The sequence below is a fragment of the Lepisosteus oculatus genome, chromosome 26, assembly GCF_040954835.1.
Source record: "Lepisosteus oculatus isolate fLepOcu1 chromosome 26, fLepOcu1.hap2, whole genome shotgun sequence".
NCBI lineage: Eukaryota > Metazoa > Chordata > Actinopteri > Semionotiformes > Lepisosteidae > Lepisosteus > Lepisosteus oculatus.
In genome coordinates, this window is record NC_090721.1 from 3,655,537 (window position 1) to 3,681,512 (window position 25,976).

Below are 25,976 nucleotides of genomic sequence, written 5' to 3' on the forward strand. Positions count from 1 at the left end.
TTACAGTTTTATGGGTATTACATAGTTTGGTAAACATTGTCTGGCTTTCCATTGGCTCTGTTTTTCCAATTTATTATAATAAGATGAAAAGAAAATGCGTCTTGAGCTGAAAGATGTTGGCCTCTTCCAAAGAAGCAGGCTTTTCAGAAAAGGTAGATCTATAGTCTGTGTTTATTGTGGTAGTTCATGAACTCGGTGCTTTTGTCTGTGTGCCGTCTTTCTTAGAGTGCTGGCCAATTTGTCGCCTTTTGATACAAGCAAAAGATTATATTTGCTAGCCGTAGAGACAAGTTCAGACAGTTCCACACTGACGATGACGATCGCTGACCAACTAGGAAAAAGTGTTATCCCAGCAGCAGCACTACATGTCAGATCTCTGAAGCTAAGCGAGGCTTAACCTGGACAGTATTGGGATGGGAGACTTTTAAGTTACATCAAGTTCGATTACGTTGGTGGACCAGTTGGTGGACAAAAAAAAAAATTCAACGGTATGTTGACGGGACCAGTTGCTGTAAGGGATGCTGGCCTTTAGATGGAACATTAAACTGAGGTCTACTTGATCATGAAAGTTTCCATACTGTGAGTCCTGACTTAGTTTCGCTGCTGGTTGCACAGTGACCTGCTTTAAACCTTATCCTTTTATTCAGCTGGAGAAGTAATTATTCCCACCTGTTCTGCTGTATGGAAGGACTGCTGGTAAGACATGGAGGCTGGTCCATTACGTTTTTGGTCATCTACAGTTCTCATTTTTGCATAGTCTCTAACACAGGTAGCTTTACTAAAATCAAGACTTACCACAAATGAAATGAAGGTATCATTTTCTCAATCACTCATGCTTTGAATCCGAGACAATGCATAATTCATGCCGTTATGAAAATTAATTGGTTTATCTTTTTTTTTTTGTTTAGAGTGCTGGACAATTGGGCTGGCACCACACCACATAGGTTGTCAGAAATTGTTTGGTTTGGCCGACGATGGGGGCGGCAACAGTAGCATTAAAAAGCTCGTGATATCAGTGAGTGAAAATGTGGCTGATTTTCAAGGAGCTCCTAGGGATTCACTGTGAGGACCATTAGATAAGGTGAGAGTGGACTTTCAGTCTCAGGCCAGGGTATTAACCTTCTGCTGTTCACAGCCTAATGAGGCAGCTCCCACTGAAAGTGAGCAATGGCTCATGAAGCTGAAAGTTAGATAGGGGTCAGCAGGCAGGCCTCAGCTAACTAAGTGGTTAAAAATGTACCCGATTCAAAGCCAACAGAGTCAGCGATTTCTCTTTGATCATTTCTCTGGGGTTGGTCAGAGCTTTCCTCTCTCCCCAAGGCCTTTCCTTCCTTCAGGTTTTTGAGCCCAGCTGTTCTCTAACTGTTGGGCCCGCAAGGTCGCAGTTGTACTCAGGAGCTTCAAGTATTTAGAAAAAGGGATGTCGCCTGATTGCCCCTGACACTGGTAAAAAGATAATGATATAATACCTCTACAAGTCTTACAGTGCAGAACCGAGGTTGGATGGATATGATTTGTGCTGTAGTACGTGTATCATATACATATGGGGAGATTCAGCTCCCATGCTGATTTGGAATCTCTGTGAAAGGTCTGTACTGTCTTCTTTGAAGTGATCAGCACTTAAAGGGCTTCCGCACAAATGTCATCCCATCACTTGAATTGAATGCTCTGATTCTTGGGTTTTACTGCACGACATTTGTGGTAGCTGGTAGCCTCAGAACTGATGGGTAACTGTTACAGCAGCTCGCTGGTGTGTTGGAGGATCAAAGTTAGTGACCCTCGGCTCGGACACCTCTTGCTGCACAATGTACCAATGTGCATGCAGCACCTTGCTTTATTAGTTTGGTTGTCTAAAAAAAATGAATTAAGAAAACGCCATAACAAAAAACAAAGTAACAGAAAGAAGCAAGTAATCCAAGACTACTCTCGGGAGTTTAGATTTTGCTAAATCAAATTATGTGACTCAGCATATCCAGACAGACTAGAATGATATCTTATCCGAAATGTGGTAAAGAAATGTGGAGCAGAGTCTCCTGTTGACTGTAAGAGTCCTGTAGGAGCACATGCCATGGATATGACCTGGGTAATTCTAGATAATTGAACACGGTCCCCCTTGCCGCAAGTGAACAGAAGAAACTCTACTCTTCCTTAGGATGACGCATGAGAAGGCCATAATTCAGAAGCATTTCTGTTGTGTGTTGTTGAATATTAACTTGCCTCAACTTTTAAATATTTTTATCAGTGCAGTGTTGCTGATGTTGTTCCCGTGATCCTCTGCAGCTTCTTCATTGCCAAATTAAAACAACCTGCAGTATGTGCTTTGATGGCAGCCCATTCAGTCTGTCCTCAAAAAGAAAGATACAGTAAGCCAAAAATATGTACTCTTTTGCATTGTCTCAGGGCCCAGGCATGTAAGAGTGACAAAAACCAAGCCTAGATTTGAGGTCTGTCTTGGTTTTTGCAGTGTTACAGCGTGTGGAAGTGAGCGCTGTGGCTATGGCTGACCAGTTAGAAGGCTGCTTTGAAGCTCTTGATCCTTCTGCTGTCTTAATCTGGCAAGAGAAAAGGATGCTTTTCGTGTCTTCCATGCTTTTTATGCTCACTAGTTGAGCAAGTACAGGAGTTTCTGTATCAGCATCATGGTCGTCTTTTGTCTGCAGTGGATGGTAGTGTAAAGTGTTCTGGTGGGCCTTGACATTACAGCAGTATAGGGTCTTGACTGTCCACTGGGAGGTTACACAGTGTCCTGTCTTCTGCAGTGCCAATGGTTTCCTGACTTAAAGAAGAGTTTAAAGAAGTCTTCACAGAGCAGTGCTTGAAGTAGAGGTGGTGAGACAGAGATTCACGGAGGCTTTGAAGAATGAGTACTTATTTTCATGATCTAGAAAGTTTACTTCAATACTATTTGTCTTGGCAGCTGTAAGCATTTGTGGTATTTAATGTGCTAAAATAGGTGGGTGATGTCTAAAAAGCTTTCAGGCTTACAAGTTTCTTACTGTATGTTCATATGATGAGCTAGTCTGGTCCTCAAAGCTTGAAATCCTCCATATAGATGAAGATAAATTTGAAGGGTAAATGTAGCAATTATGCTTAGGACCTGAGTTGCCTATACTGTTTGTCTCATTCTAGTAATTTGAACACTGTACAGTTTTATGAATCTGTTAATTTATAAAGCCAATTATTAACCTTAAGTAAAGGAATAGTATAATTATGGAATATTCGATACATGGAAGTGATGTGTGTTTTGTGTTTTTTTTAAACCGATCTCTGCAATTCAAATTGCTGTGTCTCAGAAAAGCCTCTTTTCTTTGTTACGGATAATTATATATTTAAACAAAAAACAAGTATTCACAAATGCCAGATTGCAAAACACTCTTGTGCTTAATTTAACAAAGAAAATATATTATTACCCATGAGCGTTTCCTTTTACTGACCAAGCTGGTGTTTCTATAGAAAACGTATCTCAGTTTACACACAAATTCTAAAATTCTTATTTAATTACAACTAAAATGGCAAGAAGTGAACCTAAGCCCTGCATCTCTAAAAATAAATAAAGGGATAACGAGTAGAGGCTTCCAAGTTCTGAGAAAGCTTTTTGTAAAGGGCAGGCTCCAAAAAATGTGACATCCGTCATAGTTGTATTTTTATATTGCAACCACCTCAAAGGAACAGATGAAATGTAGAACATTTCATAGGATGAAATATTTTCCCTTCTGTGCATTATTATTTCTGCAATTAGAGAGCCAGAATTACATCACATTTTCTGGTTTAAAGGAAGTTTGATGGTGTTGACAGCACAGCTACATTGTTGTTTTGGTCTCCAAACAGCAAAAGATGCACAAAGTCTTCTTTTGCCAGTGTGCTCGAATCAGCCTTAAGAATGACCTCTTGCGCCCCCTCCTGGATCACACCAGCAGCATGCCTGAAAAGTAGCTCCACAGGACTGGAAGGAGAGCTGGTGTTTCGCATGTCGTTAGCACAACGCGTCTCACACTTGTCACTTCAAAGGAATCGCAGGATCATGCTTTTGTCAACCGGTCCTCGGTGTTTGAAAACAGAGCTGACAAAATAAACCCCTAAAAATAGCAACCAACGCAACGCCTCCGGGATGTTGCTGTATAAAAGCTATTAAATATTAGCAATTAGAATAGCTTTTAAACCGCGCCGAGGTTCATTTAGAAAGTTGTTTTGTACGAGACAGGCGTTCACTGCTTTATTACAGCTGACCTGCACCTCTGTGACTCTCCTGTGTCCTTGTGTTTTGTATGTCATCACACCACTCAGATCAGGCCTTGGTGTTGTTCACCTCTCATGGTGCTGTCCTGTTCTCCAGCTGATACACTTGAGTTACTCTACATTCCCATACAAAGCCATACCATACAATACTCCTGTCCCCACTCAAGTCACATGGGGACTCCACTGTTTCAGCAGGGTAAAGGATATCATATGATAGTTAAAATAACTGCAGTATATAATGTGAAATGTAAGTAATTTACTCCTTTGAAATGCGTGCATTGCTTATTCATGCTAAAAACATTTTTAGTGTATTGTTTGCTTTGTTTGCTAACATTGTAACCTTTTCCCTTTTTAAAACCTTTCGAATCATCCTGCAGTTTTTATTTAAGGTACCATAGTTTTTGCTTTGGTCAGTGTTGCCTTGTCAGGTTTTCTGAGGTCACAACGGATTGCGTGTCCATTCTAAATTAGGAATAGAAGCTGAAGTTCAGTATCAAAAAAGTAGTTGTGCAGCATCACGGAAACTTGAAAAAAACGTGTGTAATGAGTGGAAAGCTTTGAATTCCTGCTGGTTCTTTAGGCACATGAGGTGAGGAAGCACAAAATCAGTTTGAAACCTGCTGATAAGGTTGGTCAGAAGCAGAGAGAATGCAACTAGGCCCTGAGACTTTTTGAATAATTACTGGACTTGTGAAATACCATGGACTAGGATGAACTGTCTGTGTTTTTAGTTTTGAAATCACAGTCATTCAGCATGCAGAAAGATCTAAATTCTGTGGTCTGAAGCCTGGGGTGTGTTGGATTGTTCCTTTGATGGAGACATTATTCATACCCTGTTCCTTACAGTTCTGGAACTTTAAAATGTTTAATTGCCGGTGAAATGCCTTTGTATCTCATGTCTTGTCTTGTTCTTCCTTGAGTGGGCTGTGTGTTCTCCAGAACATGGAAAACCTCTAAATTAGGATGCAGTTTAGTTTTGTGATGTGGGACAGGGCCTTGGAATACCTTTGGAGGAATTCAAGAGGTGTGGATCGCTGAGAAGCCATGAAAAACCAATATCAAGTGCAAGAGAATGCAGAATGTTCTTACTTTGTGCGTTTAAGTTGTGACTATTATCTTGTCAATTTGCTGTAAATGAAAAGGTTTTTAGTTTAAGTGCAATGGTTTTGAAAACATTATCGGTACAGAAGGAGGGATTACCCGAGACTGGTTGACAGTATAAGATAAGCTACTGTATAAATAGCAATGAGGTGGTAGGTTCAGTAACATTATCACTGGACAGTGTCCCATTTTGATCATTTTTTTTGGAGAGAGAGAAAGTGAGGTTATTCTTGGGGAAAAAAAACATAATGAAGTAGACAAGCTATCTGCTGATTTTGATTAGAATTCTGGATCAATATAATGAAATCTGTACAAATATTGTTAAAAATCAACATATATTCATCTTAACTTACTGAAGCTGTTGTTTTTTGGGGTTAAAACTCAAAAGTGTGAAAGACTGAACATTTTCAGTCATTGCATTTTACATTTAAAGGTCTTGAAATTAGTTGAAAAGGGTTTGTGTTTTAGAAAAGTTGGCTACAAATGTGAAGATACGTGAAAAGATAATGTGTCCCAATAGTCTGATTTTTAGTTAGCAGTGAATAAAGCAATAGACCTTATATGATCTTTCATTATTTCTTGGCTATCACAGCTGATATACAAAATATATTCTGATATTGTATGATTTGATAAAAATTTATTGTATCTGTACTTGGAACATAATTGTAACTCGGTGCTTTGTACAAAAGTTAGTCGGACCTCCTGACTTGTAGCGTCTATCTTCCGTTTTCTTAGGGGTGGACAATATATCTAAAAATATTCGAAAGGAAATATGGGTTATCGTGACATAACCTGCAGTTCACTCAGTACTCCACAAGTCAAGGACAGGCGCCGACATTGGCTGTGAGCTGAGGTGGCGTCTTAAAGAGAGCAGTCAGTATACAGAGGGACAGTTATACCGTGGGGCAGAGCCGTTCCAAAGGCAAGACTGGCATTATGTGAAAACAGCGTTAACGAGAAGGATACGTGGATTTGTTTTTTTCTATTTCCATATGCTGGCTTCCAGTCAAATGTTTTAATTTATAAAGGCTAAAGGCAGAGTCATGATTAGGACATGTACCATATTAGTACAACAGTGCCGATAGAAAATGTATAAGGTCTCAAGCAAAAATGTAAAAAAAATCAAGTAGGTCGCTGTGTTAGCATGCATAGGCTGAAAGGGAACAGCAAAAGATTTATTTCATACTGAAAGGAAAAGAACTACAACTGTTCAGCTGTGGAGCCTTCTCCGTGTGTGAATGAAAAATGTAAAATGTCCAATATAATCAGAGACATAACATTTTAGAATATACAAGTAAAACAATATAAAAGGCAAGATTTAGGAGACATTTCCACTCATGTTAATGATATTGCAATGTTTTTCCCCCAAAATATCAATATTTCCAAGAAAGTTATCATGATATACACATTTATCATCCTACCAGCCCAACCCTCACAGTACACAGAAGCAAGCGTGACAGTTCACTGTTTGCAGAAATGCCATTCCACAGCACTGTCTTGATTCAGCACCAGCCACTTGCTTTTTCACTAGTAAGTGTGAAATTAAAGGGAACACTCCATTCTTTATTTTGGGCTTTTTTGAGGTCGAGGAGTCAAGCAGATGCACGCTGACAGGAAACTTGTTCTAATTGGTGCTTGATTTTTTTTTCCAAGACTCAGATTAATTCTTATTTGTATTCAGTAAAAGCTGTGGCCCTCAACGACATCATTAGAATGTTGTCTTTATAATTCAGCAAGCAGAGACATGCCAGGCTCCCTTTGAACTTCCCAGTGCAAACAGTTCGAGATTCCAGTCAGCCTTACAAGAGATTTACTCAGATATTCCGCTAAAGAACTTTGCTTTCTCCTTCCTCTTTTGCCTCCAGCCTAGTAGACTTTTTTTAAAGAAAAAATTATAGATAGTGGTGGTAAATAGTCAAGTGTTATACCACGCAATCAATTTGCAGAAACAAGCAGATTCAACGCAGTGATTATTTGATTGGAAATCTTAAATCTTTCCTTCTTTGTTGAATGTGTTGAATGCATTGTTTTGTTGTATGGGAAAATATAACCTCTTTCTCCACTTCTGTTCAAATGTGCTTGATCTGCTCATTAACCCCTTACCTGTGATAAATGTTATCTACATCAGAAATAGGACTCCAGCACTTCTCACAACAGTGCTACATGCAAAGTGACATTTAACTGGTTTGTTTTTTTTGTTCACTCAGACATAGTGCATATTCCTAATGTTTGAAAGTCCCTCTATAGAGGTGTAAATAAGAGGTAAGATAGGTGGGGAAAAGATTTATGTATTGCTGGAAATTTAGTCTCTGTCTGGGGTTATGAGAAGTGCAGTGGATTGTGCAGTAAAAAAAAAAGCTTTGAATGTAATAGAAGAAGAAAAATGAGCTATCATACAGTCTGCAGACCCTTTCTGCCTATAACACCTTGATTTTGGAACAGAAACAGAGGAAAATCTGAAAAATATACTCTTGAAAACATATCCAGTTTAAGGGAGAGTCTTTGGGTTAGGCTTCAGACATACAGATGTACACGAAGATCTTATTTACTAAAGTGATCCAAACAAATCAGCTGTATGCCTGGCATATAGGATTCATCCAGTGAAAACCAAGCATGGGATACAGTTGCTGTTGAGGAGGATGAGGGCTGGTGGGAGGGTGGGGACAGATCCAGTTTTAAATAGAAGGGGTGATTAAATAACAGGACGTACTATCAAAACAGGAACAATATCTGTCACTTGAAAGGTCAGGAAAGCAAGACTAATTGGCTTTCCATTTTTCAATTCAACTCGAGCGTTTGGAAAACAGGAGAAAGTTTTCTGAACCTTTTCATTTCTGAAGTGGATTCTTGCGTACATTAAGCTCTTAAAATGACTGTTTAGTGTTTAGAGTATGCTTTTACATCCAGTGCAAGTCATTTATTAAATAGCTGTCCCATTGCCTTAAGGGATCTCTTGTATTTATGTTAACCTATTACTATGTACATTGTAAAATGTCTTCCAGTTTACTGTCATTCATACAACAGTGTGGAATCAATAACACCAGCACTTTACAACAATAGCTCATATGATTTAAACACAGCATTATGCACATTTTAAACTGAGCAGATAATTGTATTTATTGTTCAAGTAGTAATCCTCCTAGGGACAAAAGTTTTTTGTTTTTGTGGTTGTGAAAGTAAAATGTTTTCGGTAAAAGTACACATGATTCCAAAAACAATCAATATCTAAAATATTTTTGATAACCTGTTAAATGTCACACCTGATGAAAACTAAGAAAGAGAAGCAGAAAATGACCAGTATGCCCATTTATCAAGAGAACACTGCCTTTGTGCCATACATAGGCATGTTGGACTGGACCGTCAGCATGCTCTGGCTCACTGGCTCAATGGTCAGGGGCCATTACAGGCAAGCACAGTCCATCAATGACAAGCCCTAATCAGGGAGAGCATCAGTACAGGAGTTCACAGCAGCTGCGGAGGAAGAGTGGGAGAACATCCTTCAACAGTACCTATCCAGGTGCTGAGCAGGTCTATGCGTTAGTGCTCCCAGGATTATAGGAGGCAATACTTGATATTAACATTGCAACATTTGAATTCTGAATTAACATTCAGAATTTTTTGGTGTGTATTTCTGATCACACTTTTAGGGTTTACAATTTCAGATTGAATGAATTGGAAATGAGTGATGCATTTCCTTTGAGATTCGCTACATTTTAGTGGCCAATCCTTAAAATGTCATTTATGAGCCTGGGAAGGAAGCCGTTGTTTAACATGTTATAAAGCTAGCAAGTGAGCACACACACATAAAAAAAGATTCTAGGTCCCCAGTGGATAACAGTTAATATGGGTTTTATTGCCCAGATTTCGAAAGCCTCAGCTATCAAAAATTTGCTCACAAAATAAACAGCTCAGAGGTCAAATGGAGCTGCTGTTTGCCTTCAGGATTAAAAAAATCAAGTGGTTGAAAAGCAGGGAACAAACAGAGGGGTTGACCCCTCCCTCACTGCCTATACTCCGCTACGAAATAATTAAAGACTTTTAACAAATTTTTCTACTCTGCCTCTTAAGATCCATTAACAGGACTTCTTTCTTTTTATAATGTCACACTTTGAAGGCTTGTCACAGAAGAACCTTGACTAGTAAACCTGAAATGGAAATGTTGTCACCATGACATTAGATTCTGATTTCAATAAAGCCCACGGCTTTGGTCACATAGACTCAACATGCGGACAGCAGTCTCGACAGTGACCAGCAATTGTGTGGTTTCTCCCTGTAGTGCACTAACCCCCATTCATTCGGTTCTGACTCATCCTTCAATGAAATGTGCCTTACTGGAACGTTTTTACTGTGGAATTTACATTTGATGCACTTTGTCTTACACGGAACCATCTAAAAGTCTGGATCCTTTAAAAGAAATGGCATGGTTTTTTTTTCCCCATTTGGTTTCAAGTGAAATCCAACAGACGTCGGATATCCTGGTCTGGAATTATCTTTGTAGAGGAGCAGGGCTTTGAAGTCTGTATCTTAGCTGTGTTCAACAAGTGATAGTGTATCAGATTTCTGTCTTCCTGTCACCTTCTGTTTTGCAATTCAAATTGGTGTAGCAGCAGAGAGAGAGAGATTTGTTAAGGAAGGAAGGCTGGAGGCTTCAGGAGGGCAGGGCTGTACAGGACAGTTAAAAGGAACTTCCTTACCGCGACTTCGGTTAACAACCTTCTGAGGCTTTTGCTCCCTGAGAAAGAACGAGTTTGTTTCCAGGGGAAAATTTCACCACCTCCTCCCACCCCCACCATACCCACTTCATCCCCCTGATAATAGGGGGTGGCTGCAGAGCTGTCTGTGAATCACTATTGTTCCTGGGACGCTTCGCCTGAGAACCTGGCGTCTACCTGCGCTGGCACGCCCGCCCCGAGCGCTCAGATCAAAGGGCTTGTGAGTAATGTATATTCTAGTCAACTACACCCCTTCCTTCTGCCGCAGGGCCAGCTGAGCCCCAGCCAGCTCAGCGATTAGCACACTTACTCCTGCACTTTGCAGGCGGGAGTTTCTTAAAGGAGCCGTGTCTTTTTTCCCCCCATTCTTCTTCTGCTCCTGAGAAAGTGGCCACCAGGTGGACATTTTTCAGTTCAATTCAATGGGCTTTAATGGCTTGACTGATGAATTACAATGTTGCCAAAGTGTATGCAATCAGCACAACTTCTACAGACATTTACAGTAAATTCACATCAGAGGACATTTACATACAGCACTTACAGCATTATTGAGTGACAGGCTCACTGTTCCTCGAGCTGTGACAGTAGATCATATACTGGGCTGCCAGCTCAATTGCATTGTACCCCTGCTCTCCCAGTAGGATTGGGAGCTGTTTTGGTTCTGGCAGGTGTGGGAATTCTGGAATTAGATTTGTTATTTTAGGGAAGAATGTTAGTCTAATCCCAGAGTAGTTCTCACAGTGCAGCAGAAAGTGTATCTTTGTCTCTGATTTTCTCTGCTGGCAGCCTGTTCTCTTTGAGAAGCCAGGTCTGCCTTTGTCTCCCAGTGCTTCTGGCCAGATTGCGCTCACCAAACCCGTGTTTCATCAGGGTCCATTTCTCTTTGCTGTTTCTTACCCTCATCAGAAACTTAGGTTTTTGCTTCTCATGCTCTCAAAGCAGCATCTCCAGAAAACAGTGGAAAAGTATACCCCAGCTGCCTCAAAATACTGAGCACAGAATAAGGCATGTGATTGAAGAATGTGGCTCTAAATTCTGATTCACTCGTTTCTTTTAAGAGAATAAATCAGATGGCGAGTTGTGATTTCCGGTGGGTGTAGGAATGGTTTATAAACCTGGGGGCATTGCTTTTACTTCAAAAATTGTTAAATAGATGAGTTTGTGTGGGCTTCCTGTAGCTGCTCCGGTGTCCTCCCACAGTCCAAAGAAATACTAGTAGTACTACATAATTGGCTTCTGGGAAAAGAGGGCCCTGGTGAGTGTATCTGCCTGACCTGTGGTGGACTGGCATCCCTCCCAGGGTGTATCCTGCCTTGTGAACACGGTTTGCTGGGATTGGCTCCGGACCCCCTGAAAACGTTTGTGTGGGATCAAGCGTTTAAAAAACGGATGGATGTAATAATAGAAGTTGCAGAAATAATAAACCCAATCTGTAACACAAAATGCAGAAAATATTAAATAGGGAGATTCTGGAGTTGTTTTTTCTCAAATTCAAATACATTTAATCCCATCAGGGAGGCCAGACCCTTTTTTTTCCCACATTGTCACCAAGCCTGCAGCAGCAGCATTAGGCAGCTGGAAATTTTTAATCCTTTATTTTTGTCCGAACGGTAGTTACATTAGTGTGGAGTGGAGTGCGTGTTCTCTCTGCGCATCCCTGACTTTATTACCTGCCCGAGGGGGAGAGCAGAGGGGTGACCACATTGGATTCTTGGATTTTCACCTGAAGCTTGGCACCTGCGTACCCCATTGTGGTGAAGCCAGGCAGGAATGAGTCTTGGCAAGCGCTTTTGATATTAAGAGTTTAGGTCCGGGTGACATTTGGAGGCAGTCTGGTTTCTGGTGCTCGTGGTTTTGTGGAACCAGTGTTATGTTGTGGTGCAGCTGGAGGCCAGTTCCTTTTATCTGTGACTGCAGCGTGTCGTTCCACCTTAAGAGAAGGCCCGGGGCGCTGGCGTTCAGCGAGCGGGGCTGCTCTGTCTTGGCGCGGCTCCGGGCCGATCGCAGGCAGCTCTTTGAAGTCAGCGTGGAGGCCAGGGCTGCTTCAGGGTGGGGTCCTGGCGGCCTCCCAGAGCCAGTAAATCACAGAGGGCGGTGCGTGGGGCGGCCCTACCGGCGAGATAAGTTCCGAAATAAAAACAGAGGGAGCGACGCGAGGCCCAGATGCTCTCAGAGCTGTTGTGTGAGCAAAGGCCGTTTTAAAACATATGGAAGGTTACAAACAAGAGGAGGCCGTTCATCGTACCCCCTTAGGGAGTTAGTTGGTTAATTGATCCAAGAATCTAATTTCTTGACTGAAACCAGGATCAGCATTAACAACATGGCTCGTTAGCTTGTTCCAGACTCCCACAACCCTTTGGGTAATGAAGTGCTGTACCTGTTGTTCCCTCTTTTCTCTTGTTCGTGTTTCACTGTTCATTCTGAAGAAATTCACTGTGTTATAAGAGCTCTGCAGCACAGGAATTGCGGGCGATGATTTAAAAAATGCAGCTTCGCTTTCCTGGGATATGTTTAAGGCTCTCACCTCCTAAGGACACCCATCTCTTCTACTGAATGTGTCACCAGCAAGTGTTAATTCTGTTTCAAATGACCCGAAGAGATGGACCGTAGCCAATATCCAGTGAGAAAGATTCTCAGCAAAGAAGTCTCGTTTCCTTCTTGTTTCACTTGGTTGGGTATTCTTTTCTTCTCTCTCACCGTTTACTTCTGAATAAATCAAACGCAAGTGTAAGAGCATCCTAAACAATGGAGTATCCTAGATTAGCATTGCATCAAACGAGTGGAGTCAAATTTCCCAAATTATTGGAGGGACTTAAAATGCTTTCAAGCATTAACCAAGCATTCCTCTGCCTCCCCTCTCATTACCTTCATTATTTACAAATAGTCAAATATTTCCAGCCATTAATGAGGCTTCATACTGTTGTTGAAGAGAATGTGAGCCTGTATGAAGTTATTTACATGTCCACTGAAACTGATATCCATTCTGTTTTTCTTGGCCGAATTTGTCATTGCAAACATATTTTTCAAGTTTACTATTTTGCTAAAAGCTTTTTGGTGACAGTAGGATTGTCCATGCTTTGAAGACCAGAAGTCAAACTAAGTGAGAGACTGGGATTTATTGTTTTTTTTTTCCTGTAGGACAAGTTTACCAAATGACAAATGTATCCATTTCAAAATATTTATGTAATTTTCCTATTTAGTTCACTCCTTGGCAGTAGCTTGCCTACACAGTCACTTTTTCAGATCAGACCTCATTTATGTAAGAGTTATTTGGATTTCAGTATGATAGGTTGTTAAATGCCAGATACATTTATTCTTAATCAACTAGCCGTTAACACAAGCTAACTGCGGAATCTGGGAGAACACATAATATTTCTTTCGTGTTGTTCAAGCTCAATCCTGTGGTATTATCCCAAACACAAAATAAAAAGGCTTTCGCTTCGGCTTTAACAACAATGGAATAAAAAATATTGGAGTGCTTGAACGTGCACAGCAGTCGTGCCTTCCAAAATGTGTCACTCATTTAAAATGTAAAACAGGGTGAGAGCGCAGTGCAGTTCCAGCAGCCTGTGGTGGCTCTGAGCTGTTGAAAGTGTGTGCTTACGGTCTAACAGTGTGTCTGGAACATGGTGTCTCTCTCTGGGTTTGAAGAGCCGCTGTGTGTTTGCACACCCTTGACCGTGCTGGAGTGGGACAGCCTTCCCTGTACTGTGTCCTTGACCTTGAGCGGCTGTCATTTTGGCTGTGCTGGGTTTCTTTATACCTGCATGCAGCACTCTGAACTGGTTGCCATTTAATTAACACAAGTGCAGGGTGTCGTGTCCAGTCCGCGAAAAAATGGAAATACACAGATTATAAAATTGGAAATGCAAAGAGATTATATTTTCATCTTCGAGACATTGGGCAATATATAAAAAAGGGCAATCTGAAAGCAGTGATCTAGATTGGAGGGTAGAATTTAGATCAAGGGATGTTAAGTTAAAAAATGTGCAACACACTAGTAAGGCCTCATTTACAATATTGTACACGTTTGATCACTCCATTCAGAAAAAAAATGTTACTAGTCTGGAGTCAGTCCAGAGAAGAGCAACCCGATACATCCTTGGGCTCAAAGGGAGGTCCGGCACTGACAGGCTGAAGGAACTGAACCCCTTTAGTCTTGAGAGGGAAGACTGCAGGAGGATCTGGCTCAGTCCTCAAAGGCACTGACAATGTCAACCCAATAGGTCTTCAGATATCAGCTCAATGGTGAAAATCCCATCAGATAAGCCAGTTTCGAAACAATTATAGTTTTTATGCAGAAAGACAAAAGCAGTCTACCGTATCCTGGAAGTTATTTAAGTTGTTCTTTTGTTGATCTGGTAGAAAGACCCTCACTTGTTGTTTGACCTGGTCATGAGAAAATGAAGAATAATGCAGTCTAATGTGGTGTGTTAGCCTGCGCCTCTGTTTTTTTTCCACTGCTGCGATCTGATAGTGTGAGGGGTGATTGCTGCAGGCAGGGGTTTGAGAGGTAGCCAGAGAGATGTTTTTTGATGGTTTGGAAAGGGAATGTTTCACTGCCTGGAGGTGCTGCCATTACCAGCTGCCCTGGGGACCACAGCAGATCACAGCTCCTCACCTCTTTGATTACACTCTCCGAGTTTTCAAAACAGCCCCGTTTCAGCTAAAGGCAGCTCGGGTTTTCTTTGAGGGAAAGGGGGAATCCTTCATTCAGATCTTCAAACTAGCCCTCCAGCTCTTCTCTCTGGTGAGATGTTTTGAGTAAAAAAAGAGTAGATTTACAGACATATTGGCAAATCCCAGTTTCTTCAAAGCAGGTTAATATAGCTTTGGTCTGCAGAATTTCATTTTAAGGACTCGAGGATCACAAGAGGACAGGAAATTAAACCAACGTTGTGCTTCTCCTAACTTTGAAACTTTTAATTCAACAGCAATAAAGCTCTTAAATGACCTAAATACTCCCTAGAGCCTTACAGTATATACTGAAGCTATGATAAACGTTGGTGCAGACATTTGAACACTTGCTTGACTCTGCTCTCCCTGAAGGCCTTTTCTTAAAGCTTCACTTACCTGAGAAGACCTTATTTCCTTTATCCTCATTTTTTTTTTCTGTTCTTGCTCTTGTATAGAAGGATCGGGTCTCACCAGGCAGCAACCTTCAGATTTACATTTCCCAGTATCGACGCCATCAGATTCCTTCACAACCCCCCCAGACACACACACACACGTCTAAAAAAAGGGGTATCAGCTAAAATAAATGTCATTTTTATTCTGTATGGAAGCTTTCACAGCCGCACATCAGAATAACAGCCATATGGCAAGCAGTGAGAAAAGCAGGTTTTCCAATAATTAAAAAGTAATGGAGCGCAAATGGGAGAGGACCCTCCTGTGGTTTCAAGGATTTGTGAACACTCAGAAATCCTAAACAAATGTGCCTCAGTACCAATGTCAGGTGATTACCAAGTTGTGTACTTTTGTTTTGTTTTCAAAGGAAGGTTGAATGAAGTGTGGAAACCCAGCTTGTTCGGTTTAGTATGAGCGAAAGTGCTGTTTCAGGCGGAGCACAAAATGTAAACTAGGCTGAGGGAGAATTAGCCGTGGGTGTGTGTTCTTTCAGAGAGCTGTTTGAGTGAGTTACGATTGTGCACTTTACCTGCTGTGCTATTCTCCCCGTTTTGTAAATACCGTTCAAGCTTTTAATGTTCTTTAGCACCATTAAGTGGTCCTTCTGCAGACTTGTATTTTGAAAGCAAAAAAGATTTATTATTAATACTATAGCTACTATAAATCTTTAACAGAAACAGGAAAAATAAAAGACATAATAGTGGCATTATCACACCAGTTTACATCACAGTGATCTTTATTTCAGATTATGCAGTGAAGCCCCCCCTCCACCTACCCAGCTGTCCAAATCATAGAACTCCTTTGTGATCCCCTGATAATTAAAGATATTAAACAGGTTCAAATTTTTCTCATTTCCCAAAGCATCTGTTGTAAAGGTAAAGGCAGACCTATCAGCAACCCACTTCAAAGCACCACGAGCTGATTAATGTTTTATAAAATTGGGGGCATTTGATGATTCACTGACCATTCTCAGAAAGCTGTGCAGGGATGTTATTTTTTTTAAAAAGAAGAACAGTAAGAGTGAGTTGCTTTTCTTTGTGACCTGAATTTCAATGCCCTTTCAGTCCTGACTCCTGTGCTCTCTCTCTGGTGAGAGGATGAGTACTGCAGCAGACTCTTTTCTGAGGCTCAGCGACCACTTACAGGGTGTACTCAGGGGGAATCACTGGGAAAGTTTTTTTTGGGGGGGAGCTGAAGACCTTGGAGTGAACTGGGAGAAGAAATCCATACAAATTCCACACAAACAGAAATGGTGCTTCTTTGTTCTTTGGCCAGTTTTATGAAAAAGCTAATGGTGACGTTTTGGAGAAGAAAGATGAAAAGCACCTCACCTGCTATTTGGTTTAAGATCCTACCTATCCTTGGCCGCCTGGTCAGTGCAGCTTTGAACATCACAGTGGTCTGTTTATGATGGATCTTTAAGGAACATGGAGTGTGGAACATGGGACATATGTCTGACGCTATTGTTGCTGCTCAAAAAGCCTTTGATTTACTTACCCAGTTATTAATGACAGCAATCAATGATGGAGATATCATCACAGAAGCCCTTGTGAAGGCTGAATTTTTCTACATTTACCGTATGTGCATGTATTAATAATGAATACTTTACCAGTCAATGCTATTACTGTTATGACTGAAAAACGTGTTAGGAAAATGTGATATTCTTGCAATGATAATTATAATGATGAGAGTCACTCTGGCTCTTGGGACTATGTGTCTGATGCAGTTCATATGCAATCAAAATTATGCATTGGCATCTTGCTTTCCCTGCCATGCCTGTTGTTAGTTGTGGCTTCATTGACACCTAGTGGCGATGTTGTGTAGTAGGTGGAACTTCAGTCTGTCTGTTGTGTGTCAGCTCAGGTTATCAATGCAAAGAAGTTGTTGATGTCTGGGCATGAGCTTGGTGTGGAAGGGAAATTAAGCAATTTTGTGTAGTATTTCAGTATAGCTGGATTCTTCGGCTCCAGAGCCGAAACATTGTGTTTCCTTTCTTCTCTTTTCAGCATGGAATAAACCTGTACTTGTTCCCTTGTTTAGTAGATGTCAGGATAATGCAGTCTTTTCTGAAGGACAGTATTAGTAATCCTTCTCTCTCTCTCTGCGCAGGCTCAGCTGGCATTGGACCGAGGGGCTCAGGCAGTCATTTTTGATGTCACTGATGACGCTACTGCAGCAGCTGAGGTAGGGGTGTCCTCCTGCTGTAGCCGAGCTCGAGGTGCTTTGATCTGTAACCCACCTCAACGCATTCGGGGTGTACCTGCCCACCCCTCCAAAAGAGCAAGAGAACAGCAGCTCAAAACCTAACACAGCTGGACATCCTTCCTCTGTCATGTAGGGAATGAGAGCAGGTTCATAAGTAACCTGAGGTGACGGGACAAGACCATGTGACTCATCTGGCCCCTTCGTGTGCCGGCAGCTAATTGATCTGAGGATATTAGCCACCTGGTGATGCAGGGATTAGCATTCCTGTCTTGCAGCACTGGTGCCCTGGGTTCAATTCTGGACCTGGGGTGCTGTCTGCTTGGAGTTTGTATGTTCTCCCTGTATTCGTGTGAGTTTCCTCCCACAGTTCAAAGACATGCTGGTAGGTCAATTGGCTTCTGGGAAAACTGGCCCTGATCTGAGTGTGTGCGTGTTTGTTTTTGTGTGTATGTGTTCCCTGAGATGGACTGGCCTCCCGTTCATGGTGTATCCCGCCATATGTCCATTGCTGCATGTCCCCCACAGGGTTTATTCTGCCTTGTGCCCATTTTTTGCCAGGATAGGCTTTGCGACCCTGAATTGGAAAAAGCAGTTTGGAAACAGATGGATGTTTCCAGCCTTTTCTTGAAAAAACCCAGGGCATCAGCTTCAGCAACATGGCTGGGCGACTTCGTCCAGTCTACTCAACCCTTTGTGTAAAAGGAAGCACAAAGTTAATTTTCTCTTGAGCTTCATCGGACAAAACTGGTTTTGTCCCCACTTTTACGGTGAAGTAGGTTTGTGCAAGCTGTCCACCAGTCAAAAACTGACCGTCTCCCTGTCTTGTGTGTGCTTGACCGTGCCCAGCTGCGTGACCCCAGGGGCCTGCCTCGTCCCGTGGTGCTTGTCCAGGCCAGAGACGCCGAGGTCCTGATGGGCCTGGTCAACAGGAACGAGGAGGCCATGGTTCAGATTGAGGTCAAGATTGAGCCAAACAAATGGGTGGGTATGAGAAGACCAGATCCAGTAGCTGAGTCAAAGAAGTGATGCCTGTTCTGCATTTCTTGCTGTACTTCTCAGCTATCTCAGCTAGTGTCGTCCCTGTTCACGCTGTTTTGATGGAGTTTCTTTCTTTTTCATGCTGGGAAACTTGTCTGTCTGGGGTCATGTCATGGTCATGTCTGCGGCGTTATGCTTTGGACCAGAGTGTAGAAACAGTTCTTTTGCTTTTGACTGTTCACTCAAGGATAAGGCAAATATAACAGCACAACTGGTGAACAGTATAGCGTTCCTCTGTGTGCTATGTCACTGTTAAGTAACTGTGTGGACAGATACTTCCTTCTTCTTTTGTGCAGCATGACCAACTGCAAAATATCAGCAGTACCCTCAAACCCTTTTAGGCTGGATTCAAACAGTTGGCAATTGATTTTTTTCATCAAAAGGAGAGGTTGTTTTGAGGAATGAACTGTTTACATTCGGAAGTCTGAGTTGAGCTTAGAGAGCGTTCCTTAAACATTCAGCTCATTGTCTGTAGCTGTATTATTTCCTGGGAAAGGTTTCAACTACTTATCAACAAAAAGAGCTTTGGAAAGACAGTTCCTAACATTGGCAAGCAAGCAGATTCCAGCCACTATGACACCAGTACATTTTATATCTTGGAGAAAACCTACAGAAACAAAAACATTATGTTTTGCATTACATTATCCACTCTTTATTGTAATAGAACCTTTTGCATTTTAATGCACACTCAAGATTTAAGACTTAATTTTTTTTCAAATAAACAATGAAAGCTTCTGTCACATTAATGCAAAACATTTTATACTGACTGACTATCAGGCAGATGCACTGTACACGGTGTCCTTCTGTTTAGGATACTGTTAAATCTTTATGGAAGAGAATGGTAAAATGATATAGGAAGGTACTTGACACACGTTTATACTATTTTCAGTGGATTACAGTGAAGTAATCTTTCCATATAACTGTATACCTGACTATAGATGACTTTGTTGAACATTTTGACATGTGTTAGGTAAGAGATTTCATGCATTAATATCCAAATAAGTACAGGTACTACAAATGAAAATTCCCCAAACCTGGAGTTTTCAACTCGGAGGTGTCGAAAACATCTCCAGCTTTCTACTGAAATAGATTGTTATCTTCACTGCAGCCTCACTACGATGTGGGAATCCTGCTCACTGTGGTCCTGGCCATGCTAGCCATCATCATCATCTTCGCTTTCCGATTCAAGTGCAAACAGAACAGGAACCAGGTGGGTGAGCTAAGAGCCAGCTCTGTGGCGCTGCAGGGGGGAGAGTGAAGTACCAGACTTCCCTGAAACGTTGCAGTCTCACTTCCTGGCACAGTCGGCAGCAACAGAAACTCCTGCTGAAAAATCCAAATCTTCCGCTGACGGAAAAACCATCCCCAAGTTGCTCAATTGGTGCATTCATATTGAATGGCATCACGGAGTTTTATGGCGCCTGTAAAGTCCCTGATGCATTAGTCCCTTATATAATCAATATGTGATATCATGAATATGAGGTAAAGTTTTGCACTTTTACCTTTGGGTTACCTGACACATGGTGTGCATGTCTCACCAGTGTCTGAGAGGGGATACGTTTACGAGTTACATTCAGTAGCACTTGATGCCTTCACATTCGTACTAAGATGTGGGGGAGATTCATACTAAATTTTCTATGTGTTGGCGGGGATGAAGAGCAGGCCTCACCACCCTTAGGTTTTTCTTGTTATCCTACCCAGGATTCCATTCACCAGCAGACAGTCCGTGCCATCAACCGATTGGGCACGCGGACGTACACTTCTCAGGGTCGCTCGAGGAACCAGAGGACCCGAGGTGGCAGGGACTCGGGCAGCAGCAGCACCTCCACTCCTGTGTGCGCTATCTGTCTGGAGGAGTTCCTGGATGGGCAGGTACCTGGGCTAGGCACACTAGCAGATCACTGGAAAATATTTCGATAACAAACAGAAATGGAGCAGCCTGCATCTGGCCTAGCCAAAGATGCATCATCAGGAGATCCCACGTAGATGCTCACCCTGTGGCAATTTGGATTTCCAGAGGGGGTTCTCTAAAATACCACAAGGTGACCCCATCGCCTTTCCCTCCCCCCAAGCACAAAAGCGTGCATTTCTCCTTAACAACCCCAATGACACCATTTTATTTTATAGATATAAAGAAGGAAACAGTATTTACTTGTAACAGCGACACCTGTAAAAAACCACTGTATGAAAGAATAAACATTCTTTGCTCGTGCTTTTCCCAGGACTTGCGAATTATTTCTTGTTCTCACGAATTCCACAAGGAGTGTGTGGACCCCTGGCTGCTGCAGCATCGCACCTGTCCCCTCTGCGTGCACAACATCATGGGTAACGTCCCGAGGACAGTCGAGCGCCGTGACCTGTGTCACTTAGTCAGTATGCAGACAGAAGCACTGATTATCAGCTGACAAGCATGTAAAGATCCAGATGTAAGACACTGTAGCATGACTGTGGGAGTCGGGAGCAATTATCGCGAGACAGTTAATTAAATGGGCAAAAGGTGGGTGAAAACTAGCGGTGAGTTAATCAGGGTGTTGGCGTTACAGTGTAATTCTTTTCATCCCCTCCTTAGAAACTGATGGCGTCCCTCAGTCAGCGCATCCCAGCAGGCACCAGCAGAACATGGAGCACAACCAGAGGGTCCTGCTTCTCCATCACTACCCCCGGCACCCCCCTCTCCACCAGCACCCTATCGCCATCCCTGTGCACCATTACCCCCGGCCGCCCACCGGGCAGCTGGGGCACTATGGCATCTCCCCCCCCCTGGACCCCAGAGCCCTCCGCTGCGTGCCCAGCAGGCATCTGGGGGCGGGCCCAGGCAGGTGCAGCTATCACCGGAACGAGGGCCTTCTGGGCCGCTATCACAGGACTAGCACCGCCTGCCGGCCCCCAGCAAACCCGGAGCCTCACTGCCAGCCCCGCAGCTGCGCCCCTCCCTACTGCCCCTCCTGCGCGGCTCCGCGCGGCGGCTCCAGCTCCCGCCTCCCCTTCGCCCCCGGCAGGGGCGCGGCTCCCAGCCGGCAGGACGATGGCAGCTGCTCGGGGGGGAGCTACCGGACAGAACGGAGTGGCTACCTGGCGGACGGCCCGGCCAGCGACTCCAGCTCAGGCCCCTGTCACGGCTCCTCCAGCGACTCCGTCCTCAACTGCACAGACGTCAGCCTCCAGGGCGTTTACGGCAGCTGGTCCACTTTCCGCAGCTCCCTGAGCAGCGACTACGACCCCTTCGTCTACTGCGGGCAGGGGCAGGGGCAGGGGCAGGGGCAGGGGCAGGGCAGGGGCGCGGGGGACAGCCGGGACGTAGGGGCCAGGCCCAGGTCTTTGGACTCCATGGTGAACCGGACCTGTCCGGAGGAGAAGGTGTTCAGCCACGTCCACTACCACCGGCACCGGCACCATCACTACGACGAGGTGGACCGCGGGCAGGGGCCGGACAGGGGATCGGACGAGGAGCTGAACGCCGGAGCGGCTCCCGTCCCAGATAGCATGATCCCGGAGGCCGACCCTTCCCGCTGCCAGCCCTGCCAGTGCCCTAAACCGGCCCCTGACCCCCACAGGGCGGATGTGCCAGAGAGCGAGCTGCCAGCGGACGCTTGCTCGGGCACCGCCACGCTCCCTCCCCCAGCTCCCCAGCCACCCTGCTGTCACCACGGACCCAGCCGGCACCACCGCCGGAAAAAGGGTGGCGTCCCCGACGGCCCGGCTGTGCACTTTCACCAGAGCCTGGACACGCAGGAGGACTGCAGCATTTACGTCCACTATGGGCAGGGGGCGGGCTACTGCTGCCCCCCGGACATGCCTCCCCTCCTGCCCGTGCCCCTGATCCTGGACTCGGCCGGCTCGGCGGACTGGCCGTGCTGCTCCGGAGCCCGTGTGGTGTGGCGGCAGCAGCTCCAGCAGGCAGAGTCCGAGCCCCAGCTCCAGGCCACAGGAACCGCCCTGGACAGGCCCCACAGGCGGCTCCAGTCAGGGCCCGAGGCTCCGCCGGACATGTGCTTATACTGCCAAAATGTACACACCCATCAGGGTAGGTCCTCCGCTCCTGACCTTTGCACATTTCCTTAGCCACCGGCGCATCAGATGGGTTCAGATTGTCTGTGCGCACCTGACAGTGCTCTGCATGTCTCTGGAGTGCTGTGCTGCGGACAGCGTGAGATCAGGCCACTCCGGCGCTTCAGGGCCGCCTGTTGAGAGCCACGCTCACAGAGGAGGCTCAGTCCGTTCCCGGGCGGTGCCGACTCTCTCATGTTGTTTTAGAATGAAAACGGTTTTCTCACGTTTCCGATCTTCTCTTCACAGGATCAGAAGAGGAGTCCGGGGTGTGAGCACACAGTATAATCCCAAATTGTGCTGCTACAAGGAGACTTGATGGACAAGCAATTCCAGAAACTTGTTAAACAGTCTTCCAAAATAATTCCAAACTGTTATTGCATTGAATACATGTCCTCTAGTTGCCCCAAGTTCCCTAAATATACTGGAGATCACCTGTGTTTTTTGACGGGTAATTTCCATTGGCCTTATTGGAGTAATATGTTTAGTCCACGAATTGTGTTATGGGAATCGGGAGAGAAATCACAACAGTGATTCAGCAAAGCCAGTGTGAGTGTTGCCCGCTCTCTTTAATGTGAGATCAACTCGTACTGGTGTTTTTTTTCCATCCTTACAAAAAGACTAAGAAATATTCCATGAATCTATTGCATGAAATGTCAAAAATGAAATTATTTTTCTATATTGTTTATATTTGGAGCATAGCTCACTCTGTGGGTGTTGTGCCAGCAATTCAACCATGAGGATTTGTTCCTCAGTGGCCCCAGTGTGCCAGCCCAGGGGTCGGTGTGGTGAATCATGGCCTGAAGAGATCTTTGTCCATTCCTCTACTTGGACATGTATTTATTTTTTTCCCCAAATGTTTGAAACATCTTGAAATTTCTGCATCTGGAACTTGGGTCTCCTGGAGGCTGTTAATCACAAGGGAAATTGACCATATAAAGTGGAATGACGTGTTGTGCGTATTGCAGTTAGGACTTCAACAAAGAAGTCAAAAACACTTCTCAGTTTCCTCAGTGACCCATTCTCTGTGCCCATTGCCATAGGAAGGAGCAGTTAGAGATCACAGTCTCTCTGAAATGCAGAATTACTTTTCCCCATTTCTCTCACAATAAATCAGCCCACCCTGCATTTCAACGTGGCACATTTCTCCTTTATAAGCTTCAGTAAACAGCTGTAGGTTCTTGTGATCTTGTGAGCCTATATAGTCTATTAGAATTAATTAATGTATTAACATGCGGCCAATTGCCTTATTCTCACTGTATAGGAAATGAGTCCATAATTGTGACAGGGTTTTATGTGAAATCAGTCAAATTCACTGCTTCAGGGAGACAATCCTAGACGATTAACACTCAAGAGACACTTGTGAATGATTTGAAGACGCCGATTTTCCAGAATTAAGAGATCGTACTCTTTCGTACTCTGGTTTCATTTCGGTTGTTTTCACCGAGTGGTTTTGGGATCATGTCAGACCTTTTAATCGTACTTCAGCACTTTTCTCAGTACAGCTGTATGGCTGCCTTGTGCTGTGACTGCTTTAGCAAGCAGGAAATAAGAAGTCTATCCCTGTAGGACCACACTAGCCCAGAGAACAGACCTGCAAGTAAGTTTCTCGGACCTTGGGAATAGATTTGATTAGGCAATGAGCTTGCAGAGCTCATGGTTTCCCTCAGTTTTGTCACCCCTCAGGCAGAGACATGACTCCATGGTAGCACTGAGAAATGTCCTAACTTTGCATTCTCAGAAACCGGCCTGTTCTTTTTTTGTCACCATCTTGACAATTCGCAAAATGGAACCTTTAGGTGGTGTCTGAAAATGGTATCAAGGAAAGTTTATAACCTCAGTTTGTTTTCTTAGTATTTTCTGTATACAATAAGGTGTTCTAACCTGCTTTCTCCAGGCTACCTCACAGTACAAGCAGTCTGAACAAGTGGAGTGATGGAGGACTGTCTCCATAGTTCAGCAGGAATTCCTTTAGCTCCCTTCAGTCACTGTATACTTTAACAAGGAAATAATTATACAAAGCAGACTTCTCTGTACCTCACAATTCTCTCGGATGGCTTTTCTGTACAACTGTTTGAATCCTGAGGCAGTGAGGAGGCTCAGAATGATGTCACTGAGGACTGCGGTATGAGTTAGCAATTCAACAAAGGCAGCTGTTTCATTTTTTTTTATCTTTTGTTTTTCAATTGTTGAGAGAAAAAAATTGACTGAAAACTTTGTACAATTTACAAAACTATATTGCTGTTTAGTTGTTCATGTTGCCTAGCATTATTTTTTCAGAATGTTTTTTTTTAAAGCAGCAGAGACTGGGGTCTGTAGGCTAGCCTATACAACAGTGTTTTCAATAATGTTACATTTTTAATTGGACGGTTTTGTTTCTTTCCAAAACATTTGAAAAATGTTGGGAAGCTCATACTAAACCTATCAGGCATTTAACGGGTTTTAAAATGTGTAGCGGGAAAAAATATCTGTAGCATTTGCAGGTTTTTAAAGTACAAACTGTGTACTATTTCCAAGCTCGACCTTGCGTGGATTGCAGAGCTGGTAGTGAAATGTCTAGAACTTTCCCCAAAAGTACAGCCTGAATGGAACCACAGCGAGAATGTGAATAAGGACTTTTCTGTTTGTTTTTTGCCTTTATGGAAAAGTGGAAGTGTTCTCTCAGACAGGAGGACAGCGAAAAGCCCCAGTGTCCTGAAGATGAAGTGGTAATAGCACTTAGCCAATTCTACAGTATGTGTAGTCCGGCAATCAGGTATCATTACAAAAGCAATTCTGTTGCTGCCTGACAGAATCCTGGGAACTCCCCCCAAATCTTTGTGATTAATGCCCTTTCAGTTTAGCATTGAATCATGTGATCAATAGCTGCATATATACTAAACAAAGATTTCTATTGCCTTATTTTTTAATAAAATAACCAATTCCTCAATGGACAAGCAGTAATTCTCATTCTGCACTTTTTAAATCGAATTCAAAGCTAAATAAAGAAAATGTCACAATTAAACCACTATGCAACTGTCACTGAGCTGTTTATTTTAGCTGAAATACTCTAGCAAGAATATTTTGCCCTTTAAATTTTTTTAACCTTTCAAATGTAGAATGAGCTGAAACTGCCTTTTTGTAATAGAAAGTGATCCTAATAGAGACTCAAGGGATCTGTCAGTATATTTTTCGATACTTTTATGTAAAGAAAAAGAAAAAAGATAAAGTGTTGTATTTTATATATAATAGAACATTTCAATATGGTAATATGACGCTAATATATTTATTTACTAATATATTTATCCTTTTTTGCCAGGTCTGTAAAAATAAATGTTTCTGTTCTGTACAAAAATATATATATATGATCAGTGTCATCACACATATAAAGGCCTGGCTCCATTCCAATTATATACAAATAAATTATTTTGAAATAAGTCCTCTGTCCATGTTTGTGTTCTTTGTAGAAGCAAGTTTAATGTACTTAGCATAACGTAGTGTTCATCTTGGTGAGTCTCTGCTTCATGACCT

General features: G+C 43.1%; 1 protein-coding gene across 1 annotated transcript in view; it reads left to right on the forward strand.

Moving 5' to 3' along the window:
- LOC102688937 (E3 ubiquitin-protein ligase RNF43) overlaps window positions 1-25,882 on the forward strand; it is a 97,734-nt gene extending 71,852 nt beyond the window's left edge. The window contains exons 3-9 of the mRNA XM_006640990.3: window positions 17,286-17,360; window positions 18,228-18,362; window positions 19,528-19,629; window positions 20,121-20,291; window positions 20,642-20,744; window positions 20,989-22,443; window positions 22,716-25,882. Of these exons, the coding sequence (XP_006641053.2) occupies window positions 17,286-17,360; window positions 18,228-18,362; window positions 19,528-19,629; window positions 20,121-20,291; window positions 20,642-20,744; window positions 20,989-22,443; window positions 22,716-22,741 (2,067 nt within the window). The 3' untranslated portion in view covers window positions 22,742-25,882. The remainder of the gene's footprint in view (window positions 1-17,285; window positions 17,361-18,227; window positions 18,363-19,527; window positions 19,630-20,120; window positions 20,292-20,641; window positions 20,745-20,988; window positions 22,444-22,715) is intronic.
- Window positions 25,883-25,976: the final 94 nt, after the last annotated feature.